This window comes from Pectinophora gossypiella, chromosome 21, assembly GCF_024362695.1.
Source record: "Pectinophora gossypiella chromosome 21, ilPecGoss1.1, whole genome shotgun sequence".
NCBI classification, from domain to species: domain Eukaryota; kingdom Metazoa; phylum Arthropoda; class Insecta; order Lepidoptera; family Gelechiidae; genus Pectinophora; species Pectinophora gossypiella.
The window spans coordinates 5,402,277-5,424,107 of NC_065424.1; the positions used below are offsets into that span (position 1 = coordinate 5,402,277).

At 39.1% G+C, this 21,831-nt stretch overlaps 1 protein-coding gene and 1 long non-coding RNA gene across 11 annotated transcripts in view; one reads left to right on the top strand and one right to left on the bottom strand.

The window, feature by feature from the left end:
* Nucleotides 1-21,831, bottom strand: part of LOC126376613 (KH domain-containing, RNA-binding, signal transduction-associated protein 2-like) — a 415,821-nt gene that overhangs the window by 58,133 nt on the left and 335,857 nt on the right. The window contains exon 10 of one of the 10 annotated variants that reach the window (XM_050024120.1): nt 5,519-5,573. The exons of the other annotated variants lie outside the window; for them this stretch is intronic. Coding sequence (XP_049880077.1) covers nt 5,519-5,573 — 55 coding nt within the window. The remainder of the gene's footprint in view (nt 1-5,518; nt 5,574-21,831) is intronic. 10 annotated transcript variants of the gene reach the window in all.
* On the top strand, nt 12,853-13,254 carry LOC126376767 (uncharacterized). The gene is made up of 2 exons (XR_007567747.1): nt 12,853-13,013; nt 13,093-13,254. It is a non-coding gene; the product is annotated as an uncharacterized LOC126376767 (long non-coding RNA).

Sequence of the window (21,831 nt, forward strand, 5' to 3'; positions counted from 1 at the left end):
AAGGCACGTCAAGCCGTTGGTTAGGTTAGTACTTACTAATGTAAATAAGTAGTCGTTACATGAGCCATGTTACGGGTCTATGGCGGCTCAATAGTAACCCTGACACCAGGGTTGATGAGATTGGTACTTGATGAAATCCAAGGGAATGCAAACAGTGCCTGACAAAACTTTAAGAGCAATGTCACGCTTATCCGTAACGTTCTTGAAGTATAGACAGGCTTGCTCTCTGTCATCGACACGTCATACGCGCTCATCTACATCTCTGTATTTAAAAAAATATCTCATTAAAAGTGTTAATACGATAAGAGAAGAATTTATTTTTATTTATTTATTTATATTATGGACTTTTATTTGTTTCATAAATGTTATCCTAGGTCTACCCCTTCCTCTCTTCCCTTCAATTTTTCCTTCTATAATGTTTGCTATAAATGAATCGTGTCGTATCAGGTGGCCAATCATATTTCATATAGAAGGTGCAGGTCGTGTCGTATCGGGAGGTGAAGGTTTTGGCGGGAAGAAGAGAGGAATGGCGGTTACTCCACCGACAAGAGCGCAGCTCTTAAATAGAGAGAGAGAGATTATGGACTTACAAGCTACACTCTGCACATACAAAGTTAAAAAAAAGATTAAGAGCTAGCTCAATTACAATTAGTCACAGCATGCACAATCAACTGAACAAGAAAAAACAAGATATATATATAAAAAATAATAATAATTATTAGAAATTATATAATAAAATAATAATATAATTATTATATTATTATTAGAAATAATTTAACAAAAAGCAGCCTGTGCTCATGTGGCTGCTTCATGTAACGACTACTTACTTACATCAGTAAGTAGTAACCGGGACCAACGGCTTCATCTTTCTTTTTGGACAATCAGATCAGCCTGTAATGTCCTAACCAAACCAGGGATCACAAAGTGATTTTTGTGATATGTCCCCACCGGGATTCGAACCCGGGACCTCCGGACCGTGAGCTCAACGCTCAACCACTGTACCACAGAGGCCGTTAATAAATAAATGATGAAGAATTGAGGTAGGGGTCTGATAGGGGTACGTACAGTCATGAGCAATATAATGTACCCACTTTAGGACTCTGTCGCACTAACATATTTGACATTTAGTGAGACTTACAGTTCAATTTGTCAAAAAAGTTAATGTGACATGGTACCAAAGTATCCATATTAATGGTCGTGACCGTACGCCTGAATGAGGGAAACATGAGAGCAGGAATCCATATGCATGCACGTATGACAGATCTCCTGTACCTTCGATCATATATTACGCTAATACAATAAAAGGACCAGCATTGACCACGTGCAGAATATTAAGATGCCTCTGTCACAGTACAGAAAACCGAACAGTATGTTCACTTCACAAAACATAGTAACGAACATTTTTTTAAACGCCGCAAAGATCTCCCTGTAAAATACACGTTGACATAACATAAAATAACAAATACTTTATTGCACAAATAGGAAAAAACAAAATACAAAACAAAAGACAAATAGAATGAGTACAATAGGCGGCCTTAACACACACACATGGACACACACAAGGGGCACATTGCGTCATGGAAAAATATTTTTACCTATATCTAGACTGATCCTACATTCTTCTAGCCCATATGTGATGTTTATCAATATCTTCTAAATATATAAAAGGAGAAACTGACTGACTGACATATCAACGCACAGCCTAAACGGCTAAACGTAGGCACTTGAAATTTTGAAGAGACGTAGCTTAAGTACCGTAGAGGTGCACTAAGGAAGGAATTCCCGAAATTTCCACGGGAACGGGAATTAGCGGGAAAATCCTTTTGTTTGAAAAATCTAAACCACTTACGTTAGACGCTTGAAATTTGGCATGCCGTACCTTAGTAAACTTAAAGCTTAGTTGCAACAGGATATTGCAAAATTCTCACGGGAACGGGAGTTAACGGGAAAAAAACATTTGTATGAAAATATCTAAACTGCATAAGTCAGATGCTTGAAATTTGACATGCACTCGCACATACACAATGATCTCTCTTTTATAACACGCCACGCGGACGAAGTCGCGGGCAAAAGCTAGTTTATAATAAACTGCCTAACATAACATTGTGTTTTAAGCAAGCCCACATATATTACACCTACTTACTTGCACCTTACATACCCTCACATACACACGCACACACAAACGATTAGTTTATATATGTATAAAATAGCTATGGAACAGCGGAGCCTCCTACTACAAGCAATTTCTAGCTTAGATGGAGACCCCGAGCCCTTGTATTGTAAAATTCTACTTTTAAAGCAAATAAACATTTATTTTTTAAATTTATTTATACATTAATACTGAGTCGGTCATTTTTAATTTCGCTCGCTAACAGATAGTCCACACGACTGAAGAAAATGAAAAGATCGTATGAAGTTGAGACACTGAGGAAGTCTACCTATATTGTGCTTATGGCCAGGTACAACGGACATATTGGCAAATTCCAACGTGAAGCCATCCGGTCTGCCCGATGGTATTCAGCAAATTGGTCATAATCTTGTAATAACCTCTGTGGTGTAGTGGTTTAGCACCTCAATGGCATTCATAGAGTTAATGGTTCTATCTCTGGCGCGAAGGACCAGGGGTTTAAAATGGCCACATCAGAGCAATTCATCTAAGTAAGCAGTATTGCTATCTGACTTCCTTCTCAGACGACGCCCTGAGCCGAGGTTTGTGCTCCCTCAGGCCTGTTGTCTTAAAACGTCGTACCGGGTGAGAGCCTTCTGCGCTCCCTATTTGTCCGGCCAAGTAGTTAATGCAACCTGCGGCAAATCTATAATAAGTCACGTCAAAAAAAAATAGCACCTCATGGCATTCGCAGAGTTAATGGTTCTATCTCTGGCGCGAAGGACCAGGGGTTTAAAATGGCCACATCAGAGCAATTCATCTAAGAAAGCAATATTGCTATTTGACATAGTTTGCATTGCGCACGTACTTTTATATGTACAAATGTCAAATTGCAATATTGCTTTCTTTGAGGAAGAATATTTGAAAGAATTAATCGACCCTAGTGGGTCGGTAGCGATAAGCGCTGAATTAGGGAAATCGTCGCCAACGCCGGCGGGGTCGGTATGGGGGTTCTGAAATGTTTGGTGTCGCGAGCTGATTGGCCGCCTCTATAAAGCAATTGCTCTCGCCATTTTGACGCTAATGAACCGTCGTCGTGCGAATGAGTATAGGAAATTACTAACATCAGTCATATTACATTTCAATAATGCACACAATAATAAGCAATTTGTAGACAAAACCCCAATCAGACCGATTGCTGGTAATCAGATTTCCGCTATTGTGAGATTATTGATGAAACAATTAATTGTGTGAAGGGTAGGTACTTACACATTATTATTACATCTACAGGGTGTTAGTGACATCGTAGTCGCAAAAGTAAAATGACCCCACTGCTGGGCACAGGCCTCCCCTCAATCAACCGGAGGGGGTACGGAGCATACTCCACCACAATGCTCTACTGCGGGTTGGTGGAGGTATTTTTACGGCTAATAGCCGGGACCCACGGCTTATCGTGCCCTCCGAAGCACGAAATCAACTTATTTTTTCAGACAAACAGGTGTAAAGTCCTTACCAAACAAAGGACAGTCTCACAAAGTGATTTAGATAATGTCCCCATCGGGAATCGAACCCGGACCTCCAGGTCGTGAGCCTAACGCTCTAACCACTAGACCACGAAGGTTGTTAATAAAAGTAAAATGAAGGAACGGAAAAAAAATAAAAAAACTAATTAAATGTGGGTTTCCTCACGATGTTTTCGTTCACTGCTGAGCACGTGATAAGTAATAATTTATGAACTAAACATGAACTCGAAAACAAATTCGACAATCATTGGTTTATACCTGTGCTGGATTTGAACTTACGACCTCAAAGTGAGAGGTCGTGGCGGTGGTCTCTGCCCACCTCAAAGGAAGATAGGCGTGATTAATTTTTATTATGAAACACGGCCTTAAACTTATTAAGGTATGAATAAATCCTACTGTTTCCTTATTCTTTCACGGTTTCCTCGAATCGTATCGTCCAGGATAAAATGAACCCTCCAAAAGATTATCGTGAGGGATATGAGATGGATTACCAATGTCATCAACCCTGGTGTCAGGGTTACTATAATATTGACCCGCCAAAGGCCCCTGACATGACTCATGTAACGACTACGTACTTATACGCACATTATACTATTGCTAACTTAGGTCACCTTCTGGTCATAAGATTATTTCTTTTGCTGTAAATTGTTGTGATTTAGTGCCATAAATCATTTTTTTTATACTGTCTCCGTGGTACAGTGGTTGAGCGTTAGGCTCACGATCCGCAGGCCCCGGGTTCGAATCCCGGTGGGGACACATAACAAAAATCACTTTGTGATCCCTAGTTTGGTTAGATCACCTGATTGTCCGAAAGTAAGATGATCCGTGCTTCGGAAGACACGTTAAGCTGTTGGTCCCGGTTACTACTTACTGATGTAAGTGTGTAGTCGTTACATGAGCCATGGCAGGGGCCTTTGGCGGCTCAATAATAACCCTGACACCCTTAATGAGGTTGGTATTCCACCTCACAACCCACACGATAAGAATACAAGAAAATAATGTCAGAGCTTTGAGCAAATTGGCCGTATAAATAAGTTTAAGGTTGTTCATTGCGAAAAGCCTAATGAATGTCATTAGGTTATTATTCGTTTTTATTATTTCTCATACAATTGAAGAGAAATTAAATGTATTATATCAGCGATAATATCATCTTATGGTTATATACAGGTCAATAATACTGACGGCTTCCATGGCTCAGTGGTTGTGAAAAATATGCTTGACTGAAAAAAAAAACCCTAGTTTGGTTAAGAAATTACAGGTTGATCACCCCATTGTTATATTAAAGTCTACAAAAGGAATTGATAACAAATACCGACCTATGATCTGTGCGTTAGCCGTGAAGTAAATTTTATTACGACTGTCGTATCTAGTAGCGGCCAGGCGTAATTTGGTTTTGTGGTCTGTGGTCTCTGTCTTCAGAGACCCTTAGAAATTCAGATCAGGGTTGATGTAAAATTACAAATATGTTCTTTTTGTGACCTTATTAAAACTTTGATTAAAAAATAAATTGAAAATGTTCTTCATAAAGCTTATAAGTTTGAAAGCTTCATTTTATATCATGTCTCCTGTTGATTTATGAAAATTATAACCGTGTTATCTCTTTAGGGATTGCGAGCGTGATATTTGTGTGTGTGTGTGTGTGTCTTATAGAAGGCAGATGTCAATGTGATGAGGTAGGTCATTGACCTCATAACCCACACTAACACGGGAGAAGAGGAATACGACAAAATACCAAAATAATATTAATCATTTACCTACCTATGACTGTCGAATTTTTCGAATTCATGTTTGGATCATAAATGATTATCACGTGCTCAGCGGTGAAGAAAAACATCGTAAGGAAACCCACATTCCCGAGAAATGCATTTTCGGAGGTATGTGAACTAACCTGTATTGGGCTGATTTTCCCTTCGCGGGTTGGAAGGCCTGACAGGCAGTCGATTCTGTAAAAAAACGGACCTGTCAAATTTTCAGGTTAGGTAGGCGGACCCTGTGAATAAACGGGATAATGCTAGAGGGTGATAGACCTACCTATATGTACGTAATAATGTGTCGTAAAATCCGACAGGGGATTGAGTCATTTCAAACATGATGGTCAATGATCCAGGGTAAGTTCGTCAAAATCAATGTAGATGGCACTGTACAGCTTTTTTGATAAACCTTCTAATTTCATGGATAACAGACATGTGCCTATTTTATCTTTGTTTTTGGGTATAAATGATGATCCTTGTTATTACACCCAGGGCACAATTACATCTTCCACTAATTTTATTCTGTTCAAAATAAAGAGAAGCAATATTATTAGCAACGTAATTAAACAAAAAATTACAGCGTCATCTCTATTTTTTTGGTTTTAAATCCATCATTAAAAAAAGGTGAAGCGCTCTTCATTACTCACTACATAGTATAAAACAAAGTCGCTTTTTCTGTCCCTATCCCTATGTACGCTTAAATCTTTAAAACTACACAACGGATTTTGATGCGATTTTCATTAATAGATAGAGTGATTCAAGAGGAAGGTTTATATGTTTAATAACATCCATTCTTCTTCTTCTATCGTGTGGGTTGTGAGATGGAGTACCAACCTCATCAACCCCGGAGCTAGGGTTACTATTGAGCCGCCAGAGGGCCTTGACGTGGCTCATGTAACGACTACTTACTTACATCAGTAAGTAGTAACCCGGACCAACGGCTTAACGTGCTTTCCGAAGCACGGATCAGATTACTTTCGGACAAACTGGTGATCAGCCTGTAATGTCCTAACCAAACTAGGGACCATACATACATAAACTGCCTATATACGTCCCACTGCTGGGCACAGGCCTCCCTTCAATCAACCGGAGGGGGTACGGAGCATACTCCACCACGCTGCTCCAATGCGGGTTGGTGGAGGTGTTTTTACGGCTAATAGCCGGGACCAACGGCTTAACGTGCCCTCCGAAGCACGGAATAATCATCTTACTTTTTCGGACAATCAGGTGATTCAAGCCTGAAAAGTCCTTACCAAACAAAGGACAGTCTCACAAAGTGATTTCGACAATGTCCCCATCGGGAATCGAACCCGGACCTCCAGAGAAACTAGGGACCACAAAGTAATTTTTGTGATATGTCCCCACCGGGAATCGAACCCGGGGCGCAACGCTCAACCACTGGACCACGGAGGTCGTTAAATAGTGAAGAAATACTGTTATTTTTGAGGTTTTTAATGTGCCGTAAATAATTTCATTTTTTCTTCAGCATTGCACCCTAGCGAAAACCGAGGCGGGTCGCTCTTATAAAATAATTAGGAACACGCTTTCTAAATACCATACACGTGTTGACAATAAATTAGTTTTACCAAGTACCTGAAATTGGTTGTTAATGGAATGTTAATAGCACCCCCTCCCACCCCATCCTGTTTAATGGAAATGTTATGTAGCCGATATCGCGGCGAGGAGTTTTCACATCTCAACAATTTGTACGCTTGTGCGTATTCGGGTCAGGTGTTAATAATAGCGACACCATCATCATCACCAGCCCATTAACGTCCCCACTGCTGGGGCATGGGCCTTCCCTATGGATGGATATCAGATCGGGCATTAAATCACGCGGGCCCAGTGCGGATTGGTGGTTATTAACGACTGCTAATGCAGCCGGGACCAACGACTTAACGTGCCTTCCGAAGCACGGAGGAGCTCGAGGTGAAAACTTGTTTTTTCTGTGGTCACCCATCCTATGACTGGCCTTTGCGAAAGTCGCTTAACTTCGACAATCGCAGATCGAGCGCGTTAACCGCTGCGCCACCGAGCTCCTCAGTAATAGCGACATTGGTCCCGAGTCCTGCAGACCATATTGGGGGGGTGTGTGTGTTGTTTGGACCATAAGCCTCGTTGATCAGCAGAATGTGCCGCGCGCAGGCCAGGTTGGCTTGGGCTCCCGAAAGGTATCATTTGGAGCCCCTTACACCCCATACATACTTATTTTAAGTTATACCCGCCATTTTCTTATCCGCCGAAAAGGAAAGGGACGGATGATTGTCAACTGTTAATTTTAAAATGAATGAATAACCCGGGCGAATAAAATAGGCATCTCGCTCATATGCAACATATCTGACGTCTGCTGTCAACTTAAATCTGCCGGGTTATTGGCCAATATAACATTATCGAAAGGTTTTCTAAATATCCTAAAATTGAAGTGTGTTCTATAAATTGTATGCCTGACGATTACCCGTCCCATTTTCAGCGGAAATGGCAAATTCCACATGATATTAACTCAGAATAATGAGCTGAATCATCGCCCTCAGAACGAATACGTTACGATGTCAATTACACCCCGTACTAGTACAAACAGGTAGCCATACGTATCGTTGTTAGTAACACCGTAACGAATACTGAGAGGGATGATTCAGACCATGATTCTGAGTTGATATCAAGTGGAATTTCCTCTCGAAAAAGTCATGAATATTTTGGTGTTATTTCTTATTATTTTTAGTTCCATACTTGATATCAACTCAGAATTATGGTCCGAATCATCCCTCAAAGTGTTCGTTACGATGTCACTAATACCCATATAACACCTAGATGGAAAAAGACCTAATTGGGAATGTCCTTAGAAAAGGTTTAGTACCATCCACTCTGAACCGGCGTGCATGTACGAAACGATTGATGAATGTGGAGGAAGCAAGAGAAGTTTGTCAGGATCGAAGCAAATAGAATTCCATAAACTCTGCCTACCCCGGCGGTAAATAGGCGTCGTGTGTCTATGTATGTATGTACATTTCATGACATTGCGCACTAAATATATTTTTTACCGCTAGTGTTGTGTCGCTTTTGTAAAAAACCGGACCTGTCAAATTTTCAGGTTAATAGGTAATCGGACATGTCAAAAACGGGATAATGCTAGGGGGACGATGACCGCTAGTAATGTAACCACACCTCGTATACGATAGGACACTGGCCTATCACGAGCAATTCGAACATAATGGCTTACTCTCCGCCGTTACCGCCCATCTGCTAATCTGGTGTAAACTCGCCCCAACTCCACTTAGCCGTCATCATCATCATCATCAGCCGTACGACGCCCACTGCTGGGCATAGGCCTCCCCCAAGGATCTCCACGACGATCGGTCCTGCGCTGCCCGCATCCAGCGGCTTCCCGCGACCTTCACCAGATCGTCGGTCCGCCTTGTAGCGGGCCTACCCACTGAGCGTCGTCCGACACGTGGTCGCCATTCCAGAACCTTTCCGCCCCATCGGCCATCGGTTCTCCTCGCTATGTGTCCTGCCCACTGCCACTTCAGCTTTGCAATTCTCCGAGCTATGTCGGTGACTTTAGTTCTCCTGCGGATCTCCTCATTTCTGATTCGATCGAGCAGGGAAATACCGAGCATAGCTCCCACTTAGCCGCTATTTTTAAAATTCCCATTATGTACCCCTTCCCATGTTAAGTTGTGCTTTTTGTCTCGCTTCATGTCGTCATATTGTGTTTCTGTATTATTCTGTGTACAGTCATGAGCAATATCATGTACCTACTTTAGAACCCTGTCGCACTATCATATTTGACATTTAATGTGACTTACGGTTTAATTTGTCAAAAAGGTTAATGCGACATGGTTTCAAAGTGTATACATATTAGTACTCGTGACCGTACAATAAATTATTAAAACAAATAAATGACATTTTGGATGGTTGTGTCTCAAATGACAGGTTATTATAAAGTTAGTGATTATTGAGAAGATATGAATAGTATTTTATGCAACAGTTGTATAAGAAGGGTCAAAAAATGCGAGTGGCGTGAGTTGCGATGTGAGCCTTGGCGAACATCGCAATAAGAGACGCCACGAGCATTTTTTGACCTAGTTATACAACGTTGCATACAATACTTTTTCTACGACGACGTAATTTTGGTGTAGAATTCAATAGTTCTTCATCCATTTTTCCTTTTTATTTTATACTTTTTAGTGTTTTGAAACGAAACACAAAAATTTTCCAATTTATTTTCCAACGCGCGGGAAAATGGCGGCAAATGTATACTTTTTTTTTTATAGTATATCTATGGCACCAAACAAAGTAAAGGTGCCAGTTTCCAGGTCAAAAAAAAAAAACAACAACAATGCTTTTTTGGCGACATTATAGTACAGTTACACTTTGTAAACAATGCTTTTATAGGCCATAGAGCGTACACTTTTTCAAAGAGTTTAATTATGTATGTACTTATATTAGACTTTTTGGTTATTTAAATGCCAGATTAAAGTAGAGGAGTAGTAAAAGCATATTAACTGTCTGAGAACTGATATTAGGCAGCTAAATTATTCAATTGTATATGAATATTTTATGTTTATTTTTATTTTTTTAAAGAACGTCTAGGGCCCTGTGCCGAGGTTTTTCTTGCAGCTTCTTTTCCCCGGCTATACAGGTTGTGAGAAGCTGCAGTAGTTTAGGCGGATGAGACGTTCGTTATGTAAAAATGACGATTCAAAGTGTAACTATGTTACCTACTGAATAAACATATTTTTGAATATGAATTTGAGAGAAGACAATAGTCAAGGGAAAGGAGATAAATATTGAGAGTTGAAGGGAAGATAGAAGGAAAGAGAGGGAAGGGAAGACTAAGAAGAGCTTACATGGAACAAATTAAAGGGAAGGCGATGATAATATCAATCAAGTTTTAAATATAATCGACACCAGCGCCACTATCGGTGGACAATGTTACTAATTTTACGATATGATTGCCAACGTTTGGCCATATCATGAAGTAATCATGCATTTAGTTGCTCATATCGTTAAAAACGTTTTGTGTTCATTGATCGGGCCAAACTACATCATGATGTGGCTAACGAATGATATTCCATTTCATGAAATATGACCATGTCATGAAATGATCGAGCACATCATGAAATGATCAATTCTATGATCTGGCCACGACATAATACATTTACGTATTTATATATTATTATATTCGGTATTCAAAAGTTTTCAAACGTGTTTGCGTTACCGCGAAGGCAATGTTTGTTAGCAGTAAAATTAAAGGTAGCTCAGATATTATTAAAATGACTTGGAAAGTTATAAATAGCGAAAATGGGAAAGTTAAAGCACGCGATCTCGAGTATCAATTACAAATTGACGGTAAACTACTCACAAATGATAAGCAAGTTGCTGAAGCATTTGAAAAATTCTTTACTGACATTCCATTTTCGACTACCAAGGACTTGAAGTCATCTCCTGCACTCGCTCAATCACTTGTAAGGGAGCACATAGATACGTCCAAAGTAGATAAACTAACATTTACACACGTGAGTCCTAGGGACGTCTTAAGAGCTTTTAAATCTTTAGAAATCAAAAAGACTGCAGATCTTCATGGTCTCTCTGTTAAAGTCATTAACTCCGTGATTGATTGCATAGCTCCCTATCTATCATGTATATTTAATAAATGTGTAGACAATGGTGTGTTTCCAGATTTAATGAAGCACAGTAAAGTCATTCCATTGTTTAAAGCTGGTAGTACTTCTGACCCTACTAATTTTAGACCAATATCTATACTACCCACGCTTAGTAAAATATTTGAAAAAATTTTATTACTGCAATTACTTCAACATTTCAATTTAAACAATTTAATGTCTAATAAACAATTTGGTTTCTCAAAGGGTCACTCTACAACCGATGCTGGTGTTGAGTTAATAAATCATGTTTTTCAGGCTTGGGAGGAGTCCAAAGATGCTATTGGTGTCTTTTGTGACCTTTCCAAAGCCTTCGATTGCGTTTGTTATGATATATTGATCGCGAAACTTCGTCACTATGGAATAACAGATAATGCCATCGCTCTTTTGGAGTCGTACCTTAGTGGCCGCGTTCAGAGGGTTGATGTGCATGGCTCCAGATCATGTGGATCTAACGTCACTATAGGCGTCCCGCAGGGCTCAATTCTAGGTCCATTTCTATTCCTAGTTTACATAAACGACCTACCTAGTCTTGTAAAATATGAGGTGGTGCTGTTTGCAGATGATACCTCCTTACTTTTTAAAGTAAAGAGACGACAAGATTCCTTTGACGATGTAAACAACGCCATTTCAGAGGTAGTGGATTGGTTTACTGTAAACAACCTGCTACTTAATGAAAATAAAACAAAATATGTTTATTTTACGTTATCGAATGTTAGTAGGCCGCTCGATTCTATTATTGTAAAAAATAAGGAATTGGACCTCACGGATACTGCTGTATTTTTGGGAATTACTTTGGACGCTAAGCTGCAATGGAGTCCCCATATTGATAAGTTGTCCAAAAGGCTCAGCTCAGCAGCATTCGCGGTCAAAAAAATTCGTTTAATAACCGATGTAGAAACCGCGCGATTAGTTTATTTTGCCTACTTCCACAGTCTAATGTCGTACGGCATCTTGCTGTGGGGTCATGCTGCAGATGTGAACAGCATTTTTGTTCTGCAAAAGCGGGCCATTCGGGCGATTTACAAATTGGGACCCAAGATGTCACTTAGAAATAAATTTAAAGAAATTAATATTTTAACTTTGGCATCACAATATATCTTTGAAAACTTAATATATGTAAAAAAACATATAGGATTATTTGCAAAAAATAGCGATCGGCACATTGTTAATACCCGGAATAAAAATAAACTTGCTTTACAAGTCAGTCGATTACATAAGATTACTAAATCTTTTAAGGGGCAATGTATACGTTTTTACAATAAGATTCCCATTGACATTCAGAAATTGCCTTTCAACTGCTTTAAGACAGTAGTTAAACAAAAACTTTACAAAAAAGGTTATTATAAAGTTAGTGATTATTTAGAAGATATGAATGCATGGGATTAACTGTCTGAGAACTGATATTAGGCAGCTAAATTATTCAATTGTATATGAATATTTTATGTTTATTTTTATTTTTTTAAAGAACGTCTAGGGCCCTGTGCCGAGGTTTTTCTTGCAGCTTCTTTTCCCCGGCTATACAGGTTGTGAGAAGCTGCAGTAGTTTTAGGCGGATGAGACGTTCGTTATGTAAAAATTGACGATTCAAAGTGTAACTATGTTACCTACTGAATAAAGATATTTTTGAATTTGAATTTGAATATAATCATTATTTATTGATTTCTATGTATTGTTTTTAATATATAGGTCTACCAGAATCTGATGGCATAAAAAAAGTAAAAAAAATATTGATTTTCCTATGGTATTATTAAACTGTCTCCTGTCATGTCTAAGTACATGTTTTGTCAACAATACTGAGGTTTTCTAAAGATTCCTTGAAATTATTCTGAATTTCGTAAGAATATCGAAAAAACCACTTCGATCACAAGCAAGAAAGATTGTTTACATTGTTTATTGTAAAATTAGTGAAGAAGCAGTTGGAGATCAACCGCAATCTTCGATTTTAAAGCGCGTCCAAAGTTGACCGGTAAGTAGGACTAACTAGTCTTAATACTTGAATATATTTTTCCTATATTATTAGTTATTAACCTGTGACCTGTTTAGAGGAGTTCCTAGCACTACCATACGACGAATGATTGCTGAAGGTAGACCGAATGGAAGTGTATTTAGTGCACCCGGTAAAAAGAAGAGAGGTGGAAAGAAAACAAATAACCTGGACAGTTTTGATTTGGAAATAGCATAATAATATAAAGTGATCTTTTCATAAATATTTTGTTTTTTATATATACCTACCTACACTAGCTAGATTTTGCCCGCAGCTTCGCTTGCGACATCTTGGGACATAAAAAGACTGAAACGTGCGAATGTACTTACGGACTAATGGACAATGCAGCGCTGGCTGTTTAGTTCAAAACAGTGAAAATTACAGAACAAATCTGATTATAGTCTAGCGACTGATGGCAGATAACAAGGACAAAAAAAAATTATGAATATGAAATTTTGGATATATACACGGCCTAACGCCTGAAAGTCAGTTTGTGTGTATAAACAGTAGCACAAAGCCGTTATTTAAGTACTTTATATAATGTCTATATTGTCCGTCAATAGGTAAAAAATAAAAAGTATTATCAAGACGTTTTCATCCAATTACCCGAGTGTTGCTTACTATAGAAATTTTGTTTCCCCATTTGCCATCAGATCCTGGTACACCTATAGTTCATCTAGGTATAAGTACTTATATTTTTCAACATTGTTTTTATTTTGCACTGTCTATCCCGCTACACTCTTCATTAAATTCATATCCTATACCTAAAGGTTGCCTGGAAGAGATTGCTACCTTAGCAATAAGGCCGCCTGTTGTACTACCAAATGTATTTTTAATGTGATTTAAGTGCAATAAAGAGTTTTTGTATTGTATTGTATTGTACTAGATAAAACAATTCAATGGTTATTTTAAGGTACTTATGTAATATAAGCACTTCGGAAATCCCGGGACTATTAATTCCCATTTCGTCCTATTTGAAACAAGTCCATTTTTTTTAGTGTTGGACAGTCTTTTATCGACTATCGATAACATGACATGAGCTTATGACTATATCGCTTTTACGGTAGAACGGCCTGTATGGTCCAGTAGCTAAGCGTTGGGCTCACGATCCGGAATTTCCGGGTTCGAATCCCGGTGGGGACATATCACAAAAATCACTTTGCGATCCCTAGTTTGGTTAGGACATTACAGGCTGATCACCTGATTGTCCGAAAGTAAGACGATCCGTGCTTTGGAAGGCACGTTAAGCCGTTGGTTCCGGTTACTACTTACTGATGTAAGTGAGTAATCGTTACATGAGCCATGTTAGGGGCCTTTGGCAGCTCAATAGCAACCCTGACACCAGGGTTGTTGAGATTGGTAATCCACCTCATAACCTACATGATAAGAAGAAGAGGCCCAATATCGAGATCTCGAAAATGAGTTTCTCTACTCGAGGACTATCGACAGTCGATATATCGTTACCTACATCAACAACATTATTTTCACAAGTTAATCCTGTAAAACGAAACTGGTTCGCGATAGACTAACGTAAAAACACATTCGTTGTTAATTCAACTTACGATTTATGCATTCTGCCTAAAAGCAAATTAATTTTGTACCCCATACAAACAAATATCACCTTGTGGTACAAAGATAAAGATTTTTTATTGTGTATTTTAGGTACAGTCATGAGCAATATAATGTACCCACTTTAGGACTCTGTCGCACTAACATATTTGACATTTAGTGATACTTACAGTTCAATTTGTCAAAAAAGTTAATGTGACATGGTACCAAAGTGTATACATATTAATGCTCGTGACCGTACAAATAATAGTTGCAGTTATTGTCGCAAATTACATCTTACTAAATTTTTCCTTTGCAGGCATATACTCATTTGACACAGTAGCATAAGAAAGGGATGTGGTGCTTAAGCAGTGTATTAGAGCCATCTATAACAAAGCACCTTATATTTCGTGTCGTCCGCTGTTTGTAAGCTTACGAATTTTGACAGTCCCTTGTATGTATATACTGGAGGTATTTAAATTTGTTAAAAAGCATGGACATTTGTTTAAGACAGCAGCTGATATTAATCCTAGAAGGAGACGCCTACCACATGAACTAGCAAGGGACTACTGTCCAAAAACTACACTTTGTTTAGAAAGTCCTCATAACATGTGAATAAAAGTATACAATAAGATACCTAATAAATTTAAAAACGGACCCACTAAAGTTATGACTTTTAAATTACGCGAATGGCTTATTACTAATAGTTTTTATAGTATTAGAGAATTTTAGAATTTTTGACATTTGCATGCTAATAATAATTAGCAGGATAGAGATGCTGTAACACTGCTTTATACCATATTGTGACTCTGTAACCTACCTATCCTAAGCGAATAAATGATTTCTGATTTCTGAAGCAGGATGGATATTATACTATGAGGGACTTTCCATGTTACGTTTCCCAAAAATAGTATAGATGGCGCTGTCGAGATTTTCAAATCAAATCAAATATACTTTATTGCACAGAACTATTTCAACAATCAGACAAAACACATGAATACAGTACAATTTGGGCGGCCTTATTGCTCTAGACCAATTTCTTCCAGGCAACCAACAAAAGGAAACAAACATTTACAACTTCCTTTTTTCGATTTTCCTTCGTTTAACCTTCTAATTTCATGGATAACAGACATATGCATCTTTTATCTTTGTTTGTGGGTATAAATGATGATCCTCGTTACTACACCCAGGCACATCTTCCACCCATTATTATTCTGATCAAAATAAAGAGAAGCAATATAGGTAGCAACATAATTCTATACGTATCTGATCCAAATATCAAGCATCAATTATTTTTATATAGTTACATACATACGGTCACGAGCATTAATATATATACACTTTGGTACCATGTCACATTAACTTTTTTGACAAATTGAACTGTAAGTCTCACTAAATGTCAAATATGTTAGAGCGACAGAGCCCTAAAGTGGGTACATTATATTGCTCATGACTGTACATCTGCTATTGCAATATTTTGAATAATCATGTAGGTACCCGAGCAATGAGAAAATAGGTAATTATCAAGTTAAATGTGGACAGCACCATATTCTATTTTTTTTTCGGGAACTTAGTCTGGAAAGTCCCTCTTTCAGGATGGTTAAAGAAAGAAAAGGTTTTCCAAAAAGACCACATTGAAGCAATTCATCTAAAAAAAAGCAAAACTGCTATTCGACATTTGCGCATAAATAGCAATATTTAATGATTTTTTAGATGAACTGACACAATAAGGACTTTTTAACCCCCTGTCTTGTACAATATGCCAGTAAGACTTCCAAATCTACAATAAAATTAAAAAGTAATAAAATCGGAACTAACCTTTTACATTCGGAATCCAAAACAAGCTTTACAAAGTCACGACACCAATTTGTAGGTATTCGGTAAAGTTTTGCACTACACTAGGTTTGCGCAGAAAGAGATTCTAAATAGTCATCGAGTTCACAATAGCATGGCTAACACTTTGAGGAAACCTAACTCAGCCGCTAGCGGGCAGCTAGAGTTGGTATTCCTTATGACAACACGTCCACCCCCGAGCGCGTCCGACAATGAACTGGCCGTCACTTCGCAAATGACGGTGGTTTGAAAATATATTTTTTATACTTACCCACCACAAAGCAATACATATTGAGTAAGTCATCTTATTCTCTCTTCTACTCTAATATCCTCTGTCCCTTTCATATTTTATGCTCTTACTACGCTATTATGCTAATTTACGCTTTTATGCTCTTATTCTCTCGCACACGCTTATACGTCATCCAATAGCCATTTGACGTTCATCTACGTAGATAGCATTCGTATCGTTTATTGGTCGAAGCACTCGATATAATTCGCGCCGCGCGCGGCGCAGTTGTCAAGCAGACCCGGCAGGATGACGTATGCGAGAGAGAAGAGCATAAAAGCGTTAAATAGCATAATAGCGTAAAATAGCATAATAGCGTAGTAAGAGCAACGCCCGGCGCTCCCCATTTCTCCACCAAAATAGTTAATGCTATTTGCGGCAAATCTACAATATGGTACGTCAAAAAAAAAAAAACTTCTACAAACCTCGTTCCCGCTTCCGCCCATGACTCAGACAGTCCCGTGATCAGATTTTAATCAAACCATTGAAATTTATAACTTCATCCCATAGAGCAATAACATGTTTTTCATCGGAAGCCCTCCGGATCGTGAGCCTAACACTCAACCACTGGACCACGGAGGCCGTTCCCGGTTCGATTCCCGGTGGGGACATATCACAAAAATCACTTTGTAATAAATAAAGATTAAAAAATAAAAAACACTTTGTGATCCCTAGTTTGGTTAGAACATTACTGATTGTCCGAAAGTAGGATGATCCGTGCTTCGGAAGGCACGTTAAGCCGTTGGTCCCGGTTACTACTTACTGTTGCAATTAGTCGTTACATGAGCCATGTCAGGGGCCTTTGGCGGCTCAATAGTAACCCTGACACCAGGGTTAATGAGGCTGGTATTCTACCTCACAATCCACACGCCGTTAAGGCGATTCTCACACTCCCCCGCATCATGCTGCATGTTGCGTGTCTAAAAGTGCAGATCTGCATCATCGTGCATGTTTTTTACGCACTCACGCGCGTAGGGGCGTTTTGTAGATTAACGCACGGCGGCTGTCATTTCATTCAAAGCCGTTCCAAAATCACGCGCGGCACTGCCGGATTCGGTGTGCCATACCTTGCGTCTCGCCCTGCACCTACGCGGGGTGCATGTTTCTACGCTTATGTATGCGCGTGATCCGCATGAGCGCGCGTGGATGCATTTTCTGTGTGTTAGACTGTGCGTGTTTTCTATACAAACGGAGATACTTACAAGCAACGGAAGAACGTATCCACGCTGCATCATGCGGGGCAGTGTGAGAATCGCCTAACTGGGAATACATTCTAGAGTGGTTTAGTGCCCGAGCTGGGATTCGAACCCGTGACATTACGATGTAGGTAAGTCATGCGTTTTCCAAACAGGGCTGTCACGGTTTTTTTATTTAAGCAGGTTATATGGAGTTATGGGTTATATGGAGTGATGTTTTATTAAAAACATCATAGAAGGAAAGCTAGAAGGAAAGAGAGGAAGGGGAAGACCAAGAAGAGCTTACATGGAACAGATTAAAGAAAAGGTTAACGTCGTGTCTTATAGAGAAGTCAAGGAATTGGTCTTTGATAGACTGGAATGGAAAATGCTACACCGACAAGAGCGTGGCTCTTAAATTGATGATGATGATTTTATATGGAAATAGGATAAGGAGAGCCGACCCTGTATAAGCGGGACAAGGCTTAGGAAGAGAGAGAGAGAGAGAGAGAGATGATTTTATATGGACTATCTGTGTACTCATAAAGACGGTATCATAAACCACTGGCGTATCTCGGTAAGGGTCCACACAAACAGATGCGATATACCGGGTATCCCGGGTACGGCCACACAAAGGCGGGACCTCCACAAACTCCAGGATGTTCATAAAAGTGCTATCTCGAAATGGCAACCCTTTTACTCGAGTCGGGACGCGGTGGAAAGGATTAAATAGGGATCCCCATTGGATCGCTCTTAAAATAACTTTTGATAAAAATAACATAACAAATACTTTATTACACAGGAAATACAGTCTTCTTCTTCTATCGTGTGGGTTGTGAGGTGGAATACCAGCCTCATTAACCCTGGTGTCAGGGTTATTATTAAGCCGCCAAAGGCCTCTGATATGACTTATGTAACGACTACTTACTTACATCAGTAAGTAGTAAATCGGGACCAACGGCTTAAAGTGCCTTCCGAAGCACGGATCATCTTTCTTTTTGGACAATCAGGTAATCAGCCTGTCATGTCCTAACCAAACTAGGGATCACAAAGTGATTTTTGTGATATGTCCCCACTGGGATTCGAACCCGGGACCTCCGGATCGTGAGCCCAACGCTCAACCACTGGACCACGGAGGCCGATACAAAACCAGTGGGACGGATAATTGACAACTGATAATTTTAAAATGAAAGAATAACCCGGGCGAATTAAATAGGCATCTCGCTCATACGCAATCCATTAAAAAATAAAAAATAATTGACGTGTGCTGTCAACTTAATTCTGTCAGGTTATTGGCCTACTTTTATAAAATGCAGGAAGGGATTTTTAAATTTCTGCCTAAAATTGACGTGTGTTCCATAAAAAATTCATGTCTGTCTATTACCCGTCCCTTTCCTTTTCGGTGGATTAGAAAAGGATAGGTATAACTTGAAATAAACTGAGACGGTGTGTACTGGAATCAGCATCAATGATTAGATAAATAAGTAAATAAATAAACAGCCTGATACAAGTCCCACTAACAGCCTCCGTGGTCCAGTGGTTGAGCGTTGGGCTCACGATCCGGAGGTCCCGGGTTCGAATCCCAGCGGTTAGTTTGGTTAAGACATTACCGGCTGATCACCGGATTGTCCAAAAACTAAGATGATCCGTGCTTCGGAAGGCACGTTAAGCCGTTGGTCCCGGTTACTACTTGCTGATGTAAGTAAGTAGTCGTTACATAAGCCATGTCAGGGGCCTTTGGCGTAAAAAGTAATTGCGCAATGCAAACTAATGTCAAATAGCAATATTGCTTTTTTTAGATGAATTGCTCTAGGGCTGAAATAAATACTAACAAGTGGCGATTATCCAAGGTGAATTTAGTTTTCCTTAACCACCTTACGTAATATCTACATACGGAACCACCTGCAGATCCCGGCGTCCCACCCCTACACACTAGCTAGAGCTCACATTACGCGATAAGCCGGCTTCCGTCGCCGGAACAGGTATCGCAGCTGTTACACGCCGGAACGTACCTGTTATCGGTACCTATTACCACTGTCTCAGTATTGAAGTGTTAATGTGATAATATAGTTGGGTGAAATAAATGTGTCAAGGTTTATGGTGCGCTGTGACAAATAATTTAAAGGATGACAGAATTAAATGCAAAATGACGCATGCGTTGGTTAGGTATAAATATCGCCTTATAGTGGAAACCCATTGATCTCTGCCGTCTTCTGTATTTCCGAATGCATTAACCCGTGTGCTTTCAAGGCCAGAGTGAACAGGCACCTTCTGGGCGAGCTCCATCTTAGGCCTCGTCAATATCTTCGGACAAGTCTGGGGCCAAGAGCTAACCCATCAAAGGTAAAAAAAGCTACACGAATACGCTGAAAACCATGTTACAACCTCTTTAAATCTTATTCGGATGTGATTTAAATCCAGGTACTAAACTACCTTCTTCTTATCGTGTGGGTTGTGAGGTGGAATACCAGCTTCATCAACCCTGGTGTCAGGGTTATGATTGAGCCGCCAAAAGTCCCTGATATGGCTCATGTAACGGTTTCTCACTTATATCAGCAAATAATAACCAGGACCAACGGCTTAACGTGCCTTCCGAAGCACGGATTATCTTACTTTCGGACAATAATGTGATCAGTCTGAAAAAAAAATTAAAATTATTTTCAGTTCTATACTTTTCATCACTAATAAAAAAAAGAGCCACGCTTTTGTCGGTGTAGCATTCTTTATACTTTTGCGACGGGAAATTCCCCTTAATATATCAATACAGAATCATTAAAAGTATAGAATAGAAAATAATTTAAAAAAACTAAAAAAAACCATGAATTTTGCGACGGAAAATTCCACTTGATATTAACTCAGAATCATGGTCTGAATCATCCCCCGCAGTATTCGTTACGATGTCACTAACACCCTGTATCTAACTAATTTTACTCACTCTCACTATATATTTACACTCCACAGAACATACTATATTGGATAGGTATCGTTTGCTATAACATATCCTATGTTGAAATTTACTTCGGAACTCGATAATTTTGAACTTTGGTTCAATAATGTAGAGAGTAGGTAGGTAGAACCTTTAGGATTACATTCCTGTTTTGAGGAAACATTATTAAGTTACGGTTTTCACGTTACAACTAATATAAACATAAAAATTAAATTAATTTTAAGGCGTATGTGGATGTGTATGTATAGTTATGATGATGAAAACATTAAAAAAAAATGATGATGTGATTCAGCCGATTTCGGCGACTGCTTCAACTCCGACGTTCATGTGCTCGCGTGAGGCTTGTATAGCCAATCTTATTGGAAAAGATCCTCGTACATAGCGGGCATATGAGCACACCATTTAAATATAATTGATCGCCGCAGGCGGTCGGACTTTCAATTCATCGCGCTTGGCGTCAAGCTCTAAACAGCTTCGTATAGTTATATAAATTAATTAAATAAACCGCCGAAAAACGAAGACAAACTGGGTCAAATAATAATCCGCGCGACGGCAGAAGTGAAACTAATTAGGCTAATTTCCAACTAGTCAAATCAGTAACTTTTTACTAAACGTCAAAACACAAAATCACTATGGAATTTGTATGAAAAAGCAACTCACAGGTTGCGTTATAGAACAACGTGATAAAATGTCGAACTTATTATTACATTTTTCTTTATTAAAACTCAAAAATAAGTTACTTAAATAGAATAAAGAAGACGTTTTTAGTCACCTTTAGATCTGTGTTTATTTAGTATTAGTCAGAATTTCATAATTATTTACAAAAATTGCGACAGTAACGCCGCGTCGCAAAACTATGTATTTTTTAAACCTGTTGATTGAGGGGAGGCCTGTGCCCAGCAGTTCAAATTCAATTCAAATTCAAAAATATCTTTATTCAGTAGGTAACATAGTTACACTTTGAATCGTCAATTTTTACATAACGAACGTCTCATCCGCCTAAAACTACTG